The following is an 11861-nucleotide window of genomic DNA, read 5'->3' on the forward strand; positions in this document are numbered from 1 at the left end:
TTTTTTTTTTTTTTTCCACTCTCTCAATAATGCTTTCTACTATAGGAACAAGGCCTGAAATTTTGGGGAGGGTGGGATACTTATTTAATCGAACCTGAAAGGACGAAAAGCAAAGTTGACTCCAGGGGGAATTTGAACTCAGAATGTAGTGGCCGAGCATGCTAACGATTCTGCCAGCTCACCACCTTTCACTCTCTCAATTATAACCACCCCTCTTCTGATCTAGCATCTGACATACTACCTTTTGTCTAGCATTACTCATCTTTCTTCTGCCCTGCAGTTTCTTACTCATCCCTATAACCAGTGTTAAATACATTATTCTTAGACAATCTTTCTCTGTTCATGTTTAGCTAGGTCTAGGTCAACGGCTGAATTGACTTACTATCAGAGGAACTGCAGCCATAACTGATCCTTTTTTTTGTTTTTTTTGTTAAGGGTATTTAGATTTATATTATTTAATGTGTCCTTTACTTATTTGGAACAGAAAGGTTTTGAAGGAGATTTGAGTGCTATTATTAGCAGGCTGGCCACCACATAAGAGAGCTCCTACAAGCATCAATGGATTTAGGTAATGCTCATAAGATAATCATTCTAAGATTTTATTAATTATTCTAATGTATTCCAGTAAAATATCTATTTGAAGAATTTTGTGTTAATTTTAATAAATTCTTACATGTTAGCTTAAATAAAATCCCAGTTACACTATATCACTGTGTGTATGTGTGTGTGTGTATATATATATATATATATATATAGAGAGAGAGAGAGAGAGAGAGAGAGAAACAGATTTGTGCATAAAGTAATTTAATTAAGGACGAGCCATCAAATACAAAAATATGCAAATTAGGTTATCCACTATGGTACTAGCCTAATTCATAATTTATATAAATGCTGATCAGTGCTACTGATTGGGAAAAGAAACTAGGTGCGTCTTCTCTGAGGAGATGCCAACAATCCATGAAACGGTCTGTCAGAAGACTCCCACCACATACATATTGATAGCATAAGCAGAACGTGTTTACATTATTTAACCCACAGTAAGATTTTGTAATGGTTATTTCAATTCTGATTTACGCTGATTGTCATAATGAATGTTTGCATGTACACACACACACACACAGAGAAAAACAACTTCCACATAAAGCCACCTATCACAATGAACACCTAATATGCTGTCAGTAATAGTAGTTGTCGACAGAAAGATTTTCCAACCATAAATAAATTTCCATCACAATCCAGTATGTAGAATACAGTACGTGTTTTACACATCACATGTAACTTCTCTAGAAATTAAAAAAAATCATTTTAAATAGTAAATTCTATTTTCGTTGCTAATCACAGGCACTTGTATACATTACTCCAAGGTAGCTCGCGTGAGATCTTTCAAATTACAATTCGCCAACTAAAAACATTACATCATTGCAACCACTAACACTTCTGAGGTTTCATCCCCTCTTCAACTCTACACAAAAACGACCAGCTGAAGAAACGTCTAATCGGCCACTTACTTAAAATACCAGCCAAATCTCCCTCAAATTACACACTACGACTGTAAACAAGGAAAGCTCACATCAAACAATACAGTCTTATATACTCTGAAAATGAGATACCTGCGGGTAGAATGAATTTAATCATGAGCCTGATCGATCAGCGTTGTCTTAGACATAATAATAACGAAGAACAAAAATACTACTTTGTGCTTCCAGGACTGATTAGAACTATTTAAAAATAAATATAGTCAGTAATTTCTTAATAAATATTCTCTTAACTCTGTAATCATTGTCATTTATTCCAACGTCATCAAATTTGCAAATTCATTTTTACGGCAAATTAACTAAATAACTATTATTAGATATCCAACTACATCAAATAACACAAAACCACAACTTTTACCTCAAAAACGGAAGAATACAGCTGAAAATAGTCATACTAAATAAAGCCTAATACCCCGAAGTGATCTATCCGAGAAACCTCACAAATTCAACGTAATTAAAATTATATCTATATCTATCTACACATATATATGTAACTGCAGTATTTTCAGATAGGCGATGTAATCAAACTACTTCGAAAATCTACGGCAGACCTGGAAAAATACGGACAGTACAGTTTTCAAATAAATAAATATTACATTTGTAGCGTGGTTATGACGAAAGATTTGTTGTCAGTTTAAGTAATTGACTTTTCTAACAAATATCTTTCAGATATTTTGATACAATTCTATCATAATTTCATTCGCATTTTGACTGCCTTACAGGAATATGTTATTCTTTTGTGTGCGCCTTCACTATTTGAGTTCCTTGTATTGGAAATATTTTGAACACAGATCACTAGCCTTAATTTGAAAATTGTAGTGAAACAACCGTAAGGAAAGAATTAACAATACCCACTTTCAGTATAAAATCATCAATGATGTAGCCATTTTAGTTATGTAAAGTGAGTGATTGTTCCCTAAAAAAAATAATAATAAAACAACTGCTCGAATAAAATAATTCGTATAAAATATAAAACATCAATCCTGGCAAGTGTAACAGACTGGGGAGTTGCGGAGAAGACGTTACATCATTCATGACAAAATACATTAACAAAAAAAAAAAAAATCACAAACAAACAATGCATAGTTTCTAATAAAAAAAAATTACCAATCATTGAAGTGATTGATAGGAATAAACACTGAATAGAGAAAGTTCTATGATAAATAATTGATGACAATTCGACAAGATTTAAACGCGGTCATTCCTCCACTCCATTTTCCGATTGAAATAGAAAGTTAGATAGTATTTACTAGTTTTTGAGATCTTTGTTAGGCATAATATTAAAGACATTCGACTACTACAGTACACAAGTGTCATCATGAGATGCATTGCTTTATCCTTTTAACATGGACTGGAATTTATGAAATGATGCTGTTACAAGATTTTCATTTCTATTTATATATAAATTGCTCTTTCAAAACGCATTTCATTGTTGTTGCTTTTTTTAATTATTTTCCTTTCAAAATCTTAATTTAACATATATTGTATTATGTTGAACCACCAGCAGTAACGGTAAATATATTTATCTATTTAGTTAAAACTAGGAAACCATTATTCAAAGAAGAAATCATTACTATTCTTGAACTATATATATATTTTTTTAAATCATTACTTTTCTTAAACCATTTATTTACAAACTGGATTAAAAGGGTTTTAGTTTGCCAACCGCGATAGCTGATGTTTATATTTCAAGTAATATATTATAGCTTCGTTTTTAAAGCTGCCAAACACCCATTATTTTAACATCTGTGTAAATAATTATTGATTTATTTTGAATGGACATAGGTAAATGTTATCCCAGCCTGACCATAGCTAAAACTAGTGAAAGACAAGTCTAAACAGACTCTAGTGTTTTACTTATCAAGGAAAGTCAAGTTTACAGGATCTGAACTGAAAACTGAATTCTCAGCCCATCTTCTATTACTTCAATCGCATCACATGAAAACACAATTAAGAGATATTTGTTAAGAATTGACTTTAAAAAGTCTACATAACAGAATTAAACATTACATTAACTATGGTATTTCATTAACAAATGAGTTAACAGCTAATAAATGTTATCAAAATAAAACACCTACAAGAGAAATCGAGTGGACGAAGCATATAAGGATAACTAATACATTTATAGTTTTCTCTCCTTTAAGGAGACATCTTTATGAGAAAGAATAATAAAAGAGGATAATCTCAAATCTTACTTTAAGTCCCGGGAAAGCTTTAGCCATGCCATAAAGAATTGCGCGATGTGATTCCATATCTCCGAGGGTCTTTAATTCGGCGGCCCCTTCTTTAGTAAATCCCTTCACTTTGGCCGTTAATGCATTCTTTTCTCGGACTTCTAATACTTTTCGGCCACCCCGACGTGCCAATTCAATACTGACGGATAACAATTCCTTCATGCAAATCCTCTCCTCTTTCTGGAACCAATTCAGTAAACCAAAATTGTAAATAATTCCGCATGCTATACATATAGTCAGAATCACAGCCCCAAATGGGTTGAGGCGAATGTTGACAGGGGCCATCTTTTTAATTTTATCTAACAACATTTTCTTACGTCAGAGTTTCGTATCTACTAGTCGTAGGTGAATTATCGCTCTTAACTTATTTTAAAAGAATTAATAAAAAAAAATATTTGTGTTAAATAAGATCTTTAAGATAGATAGATAGATAGAGAAAAAGATGGTTGGATAGATAGATAGATAGAAGTATCCCGAGTGGCAACCTTTGAGTTTAACGTCCCTTTTTCACTTCGACTTTTTTGACTTTAACTGGTATCATTTTATTAGGCAACGGAAGAATTTTTTACGTTGTGTTGCAGCCAACTTGCTTGTCATACAGAATATTTGTTGGTGCAGTTCAAATATTCTTCATGTGTTCTTGCTGTTGGTTAAGTTGGCAGGATGTGCTCAAGAAAAAAAAACTGCCTTCGAAATGTATGGAAAGTGTCTGAAAATATGAATAAACTGTCGATATAATGGATATGTAAACTAATACCCAATGGTGAACTATGATTTCTTTGTTACGAATACAACAGCTTTTTTTTTTTTTTTAGTTAAGAAACTGAAAGGTATTAATAAAATGTATGTTTGTGACCATTATTCAACCAGCTGTCACCGATACTTCGTCTACTTTTCATAGAGGATTGTCAGCTGTGTCTTTCTGAAATGACGGAATAATCACGCTGTCTATCAGGTCATTGCTTAATTATTTTGTAAAGTATTCTTCTTCAGATACCTGAGAGAAAGAGAAAAAAATGACACTTTAACATGGTAGTTTCGCCTATAGGCATTCGGGCGCATTTAACCAGAAATAGAAATTTTACTAAATGTAACAGGTGGGAGAGTACTGTATTTTTGATATCATAATTAAATGCCTATGAACACCCATTTAGAAAGTTTATGTGGTCTATTGTGTTTCACTTATGTGGTCTAATGTTTTTCATCAACTAATATTGCTTACCCCTTTGACACACACACACACACACACACTCTCTCTCTCTATCATATCGCTAGTATGGTTAGTGGTCTCTCATATTTGAGAGCTTGGGCATCAGGAATGTTAGTCTTGACATTATCAGAGCCTTTAACTGCTTCTGACATGAAAACAGCCTATGTTGCCTTATCATCAACATCATCTGTTCTCTCAACTTTTTGATTGGAAGACTTCTATCAGACCACTCCATTGTAACATGTGATGACATGGGCTTCCCTCTGTATCACATTCTATCAACCTTATACTACGTTTGTTTGTATTCCCCACATTTTCCTTGGTGTACATTAACGACAAACTTGTTCTCACTTCCGGCCATATCAACCAACACATATGCAAATAATACTACCCTTAAATTTTCCTTACACTTTTGGACATAGATATGATCCACACAATTGAAACAATAACACCAAACATATACTGCTTCTATAACCAAAGGTCTTACAAAATCCATGAAAACATGTCAACCTAATCTCCTTCAATAGTACAATCAGCCCACTCAATGTAGCTGCCTTTCTGCCTCACTTTATTTACATCATTTATAGACTATATCTCACCCATCCACTTTTTTCTGTTTTGTTTTTACTGTCTTAACCAACGGTGGAAGGGCATTGCCTATGACAGGGGTTTTCAAACTTTTTGACTTGCGGACCCCTTTATATTTCAGGCTTTACCTTAGAGACCCCCTTATAAACGCTTATGAAATTTATACATAAATATTTGCTTAAAATAACATATATTTACATTTATTTATTTAACAGTATTTAACAAATAGGTTTATTGTCAATTAAAAGATTTCGATTAAAAAACATATATAAAATCAAATTGCCCATAAAAAGTATTTGCTGTCCACGGACCCCCTGTCTTGTCCTTGTGGACCCCCTGTGGTCCGCAGACCACAGTTTGAAAACCCCTGGACTAGATTATGTAATATATCTTCTTTTTTTTTACTTAATTTGGCAGTGTAATCTGAGTGAGATTTGACTGATATTACTTCCAAGTCAAGGGAACATGACATGTAGTTGCTTGTCAACTTGTAAAGTAATTTGTATATATTACTGCTAAACTAAATCTAATAAAAAAAATTCTCCAAACATATCAGCACCTCATCTTTCTTCATTCACACTGAAAATTACATGGTATTTAAAATAGGACTGATAAACTTACTTCTGTAACTCTTCTCAGTTATCAATACCCGTTCAATAGATAGATAATCCGTACCTTCTAACTTTTTGAATATATTCATCGGACGGATTATTTCCAAGTTGATGTTATCTGTGAACACAGAATGCTATTCTCACCGTACATCCATCATGTAGAATTCTTAAATGTTTATTTAATGTGTAAATTCAGAATAAGATTACCTGGGCGAATTACAGGTTATTATTAAAGCAGATACTTGTAGAGCAACTCATTGGGGTGTGGTTGAAAAAAAGCCTGGTGCATTATTGACAAGTTTTGTAGGTTTTTAAATAAAGTTTTCTATTTTTGCTTTCTTTGCTCATGACTTTATTTTCTTGTTTTGGATTTATATCTTCATGTGGAATATTTATATAATTGGATCTATTTTAAAACGGGGGCCACATTTTTCATTAATGTTTTACGTAGTGTTTTTGGTACGGAAAGACTTTCAAACTTCGTATACTTATCTATTTTGTGTTATAGAAGAGAAAAAAATTTTTGTATTCGAATTTATTTCATGTAAAAAATTGTCTTATTTCGATAATTTCAACCAATCACTGACAAGTATTCAGTTGTTTATATTTACTCCTTTGGCTGATTAAGCGATGTAAAGCGTATTTAATCTCCATACCTTCGTTTTATTTGCTTTTTTCATTTTAAATTTGCTTTAACCCTAACCCTAAGGTTAGGGTTAGGGTTAATTGTTTCAGAATCGTCTGTTTATGTAGTCGGCACTTAATGTATATCGGCTGAATGGACGTCAGTGATTGGTTGAAATTACAGAAATACGACAACTTTCACATGGAATAACTTATGGATTTCTTTTTTTTTTTAAGAAGACTAAGAGAAAAAGATGTTTTATATGACACATTCTACCAGTGTTCCAAGTTTCAAAGTGTTTCGTTAATGAAAAATGTGGCCCCCGTTTTAAAAAAGATCCGAATATTTATATAATTAAGTATGCTATAGCAATAAATTCGTATATTTTTTTCATTATCTGCTCAAAACTCTTGTAGTGAAACTACCTATCGCCATTATATACAAATAAACGTGAGCGTAGTAGAAAACATTTCTTTCCCTGTCATCACCTGACTGACTATAATTTGAAGCGGTATTTGCCTCATACCGTTCCCGCCAGAACACAAACTGACCAACCGTAGCCCCTAATAAGGTCACGTAATTATGTTTTTCTAATGTTTTTCTGGAGCCTCCCTTTAGCTATAAATAGACTAAATCATACCCGGCAAATTGGTCGCGCCTCAGATCTTAGATCTGGCCGCCGGCCACACACGCGTAAGACAGCCAGCCAGTTCCAGCGATGACATCGATACCATCATACAACTACAAACTACAAGCATCGCCCCCGACGTCGCCAGCAGCAACACGACTCTACGTACTACCAGCATCCCCGCCAGCGTCAACATGACTCTACACGTACACAAGCTACCAACAGCTAACTGCAGCACTTCTAACCCTGTTTGTGTGATTTCTTCACCACGAGAATTAACAGCCAAGAATTTAGCCTGCGAAGAACATCTGTATTCAAGAACCTGGCTTGGCATGGAAGCCGTAACATCACAACTAGTGATCGCTCTGCCCCACACGCCTTAACTTCTTATATACAGACACTGGATCTATTTCAAAACGGGGGCACCAGTATTTTCTTAACGAAACACTTTGAAACTTGGGACACTGGTAGAATGTGTCATATAAAACATCTTTTACTCTTAGTCTTCTTAACAAAAAAACATACATTGCAAGTTATTCCATGTTAAAGTTGTCGTATTTCTGTAATTTCAACCAATCACTGACGTCTATTCAGCTCAATAGAGTTATTCCCTGTGACATATTTCATCCGGTTTAATCGTAATTTATACGCATATATTGTTTATATAATAAATTACGCTGTGCGTATCTATGTGTGTAACAATTTTAGAGTTCGGATTCTAGAGTTAGGGTTAGTTTTAGGGTTAGGGTTAGGGTTAACAGTCTAGTTAGGGTTAGGGTTAGGGGATTAATATGATATACACCGTTACAGCGCTAACTGTTTTCAACTGAATAGACGTCAGTGATTAGTAGAAATTATCGAAATAAGACAATTTTTTACATGAAATAAATTCGAATACAAAAATTTTTTTCTGTTCTATAACACAAAATAGATAAGTATACGAAGTTTGAAAGTCTTTCGGTACCAAAAACACTACATAAAACATAAATGAAAACTGGTGCCCCCGTTTTGAAACAGATCCCAGACACTTACCACTGTGTACTCTAATTAAGAACGGGTAAATTCTTATCCGTGTTACTGACTCTAATCTATACTCTGTAACTCTTACATACACATACATGTATTACTCGCACACACTCTTTTGTTTACATGATGGCCTGTCTTATAATGTGTTTTATTATGTCGCATCCACTCACACACACAGACATACAATTTAATGCTCCAATAAATACTACTGTTATTCATCCTCATACGGTTGTGTTCCTATCGTCTTCCTTAATGGCATTTACGAATTCTCTATGTTATCAAAGTATAACATATTTATCATTTTATACTTTTGTGTTCGACCGTGTGACGCGTTTAATAAAGGAGCCTGTTTTTCCATTCGTCACCATTTCTCCTTTTTGGTTCGCACGGTCGTTCTTACACTCTTAATACCATTTCAAAAAACAAGTGAACAATTTTTTTCTAAGCTTGATGTATGCTCAGACTACTCAATAATTAAACTAAATATGACCTCTGGAGACCTTTCCACTTTCAATACTCTATGTAAAAGTTAATCTCTTGATTACTTTTTGAACTAAAATCCTCACAGAAATAATTTTAATATAATAATAGGTGAATATTATACAGGACTTAAAGCTATTTTGTAACTATGCTTAGTGATATACTGTAATTGATGGCATAAAAAACTCATGGGCACATTAGATGCACTTCAATTTCAGCGGGACATATTCAAGAAACAAAAATTTGTAGTGCATTAAAGCTTATGAAAGGCTCAACTTTGCATAGAGGACCTGGGGTGGTTTTTTGAGATTTTTTTGAAAGGGTGTATCAAATGTAGTACTTGTGTTTGGAAAGACTCATACTGAACATGATAAACTCTGAAAACTTCCCCACAGCATTATAAAGAAATAGGAAGACTCAATAGTGAATTGTATGTAGGTCAGATTGAGGCAAGTAAATCTGATAAAAAGTTCATATCAGATGTGAAATGTAAGCTCCATTTCAAACTGCTCATTAAGTATTTTGTAAGTAGTGCTACATACATATAATTTATGTATAAGTTATAGGTGTATACATGAACATGTAGTGTACATGATGTATTTGTAAGAGACAAAGCAAAATAAATAGAAAAGAATGATTTATTAAAAAAAAAAGGTACCTCAATTTTGTCTCTAACAGGGGAAGAAAACTCCTTTGAAACCGTAAGCTAGCACTGGATTCCCCGTTATGCAAAATAAACACGTGCTTAAGGCATGAAGGGAAGTGGGGCACTGCAGAAATGGTTTACAGCACAAAACAAATAACTTTAAACTTGCTAAAATAACATTCAGGATGCCATATCTTCACTAAGTATAGAAGCAGATGTGTTACATAGGATTAATTTTAAGGATCTGATCAAAAACTTTGCAATTAAAAGAAGTAGGAGAAAACTTTTCAAATATAAAGTGGGAGTATATAAAGATAAACAATGTTTTCCATTTCAGTTTGAAAAATAAAAATTCATTTTATGGTTTATCCTTGTTTATATTATTAATTACATATATTTTTAAGTGCTTAGGGTCTCTATGGGTCTTAATTTGGCTCCACCATAAACCCTATTATTTAATGGCTTCTAGCAATCCAACCCTTCAATTCTCCCTGACCTGATGTTGAATAGTTTGACTATATTGTGTTGACAGAGTGTCAAGTCAGACTCCGCCCCAACAATAAAGATTGCCACAGTATCAGAAATATGAATTTATCAGAAACCATTAATGAATTAGAAGCAGCTGTTGATAAGATGAACTAATAATCCAGTTCACTTCAAATTTGTTTCACATAATTATAATAGTTTACTGAAACATCTGTTCTCCTCCAGGTCTGTATGTAAATTGTATATGAAAGTCTAAAATGAACAACAGGAGTTAAATGCTATAATATCTGATTGTAAAATATGTACAAGAGGTACTTCTGGCAGATCATGTACTATTTACCTCTGTATGTGCAAAAGTCTATACCTTTTAATCTAGCTTACAAATACTGGATCATATTTTTTGACTGGCAGTCTTAATTTATCACCCAATTTACTGCCATCACATGAGTCTTGGGTGTCTTTAGCAGCATCCACTCTGCTGCAAGTATTTTGGCTAAGTCATCAGTTTGTGGCTAATTTCTTTGCTCCCTACTTCCAGTTCATGTACCAGTTCCAAGTTATGTAAACAGTCAAAGATGCTGCCCTTCCATCCTTGACTGAGCTGTCAAAAAAATGTCAAAAGTTATACAGGTACAATTTGAATCTCATTTACATACTACCAGGTGATTACTCTCCTTTTTGATATAACATTTACCTAATATTGTACCTAGTCACTTATAAACATGGAAAGCTGGCAGAATTATTTGCTCATTTCTTTTGGCTATTTACCTTCTGAGTTCAAATTCTGCTGAGGTCAACTTTGCTTTTCATCTCTTCAGGAGGTGTGGGGAGGTCAATAGAATAAAGTATTGTCAAGTACTGTGGTTGATGTAATTGACTTTTCTCTTGCAACAGACTGGCATCCTGTTGTTCAAAGCTATGTTCTGATCTCAGTCACTTATACACCATGGCAACCAGCTACCTACAGCTTAAGAAAATGAAAATATCACAAACTATAGATACACAAAGGCCTTTAGTGCATAAAAATATTCAGACAATAATGGTTGGATATGATTCAAGCATTCAAACAGTCAAAAAGCCATTTCTGGATTCTTTTCAAAAGTTACTGTGGAAGGAAGCACTCAATTATTGAGTGTTCCTTTTGAGTGTTGGGTCTCACGGAGGCAATGACCAAGACCTTTGGCATTATGTCGTGCTTGAGAAGAAGACCCATCAAGCCAAGCAAAATTGCAGTCGTGGCAGATACTGGTGTCATGGAAATTGGCACCGATGCTGGTGGCATGTAAACGCACCCCGGTGTCATGCAAATGGCACAGTACTGATGGCATGTAAAAGCACCTATTACACTCTCAGAGTGGTTGGTGTTAGGAAGGGCTTCCAGCCATAGAAAATTATGCCAAATCAGACTGGAGCCTGGTACAGCCTTCCAGCATGCCAGCCCAGTCAAACTGTCCAACCCATACCAGCATGGACAACAGACGTTAAATGATGATGACAATTGCAATTCTCATAAATTATCTACAGTGATTGATCTTGTGAAAAGTCTAAGAATTTTTATTCCTCTGATCTTAGAAAAAAGATGTTATGTGCACTCTACTCCCTGGTGTTAAGAGAGTGCGTGGGTGTATCTTATCCTAGCATGGACTCATAACCCTGTGCTAAAGTACAACACACACACACACACACATATATATATATATATATGTATATATGTGTGTGTGTGTGTATATATATATATATATATATATATACACACAAATATATATATATTATATCTATATGTATATATATA

At 34.0% G+C, this 11861-nt stretch overlaps 1 protein-coding gene across 1 annotated transcript in view; it reads right to left on the bottom strand.

The window, feature by feature from the left end:
• The window catches only part of LOC106874979 (inositol monophosphatase 3), a 26657-nt gene extending 20082 nt beyond the window's left edge, over positions 1–6575 (bottom strand). Inside the window, exons 1-2 of the mRNA XM_014922914.2 lie at positions 6189–6575; positions 3731–4766 (exon numbers count right to left, since the gene is read on the bottom strand). Of these exons, the coding sequence (XP_014778400.1) occupies positions 3731–4078 (348 nt within the window). The 5' untranslated portion in view covers positions 4079–4766; positions 6189–6575. The remainder of the gene's footprint in view (positions 1–3730; positions 4767–6188) is intronic.
• Positions 6576–11861: the final 5286 nt, after the last annotated feature.

Source organism: Octopus bimaculoides, chromosome 8 (genome assembly GCF_001194135.2).
Source record: "Octopus bimaculoides isolate UCB-OBI-ISO-001 chromosome 8, ASM119413v2, whole genome shotgun sequence".
NCBI lineage: Eukaryota > Metazoa > Mollusca > Cephalopoda > Octopoda > Octopodidae > Octopus > Octopus bimaculoides.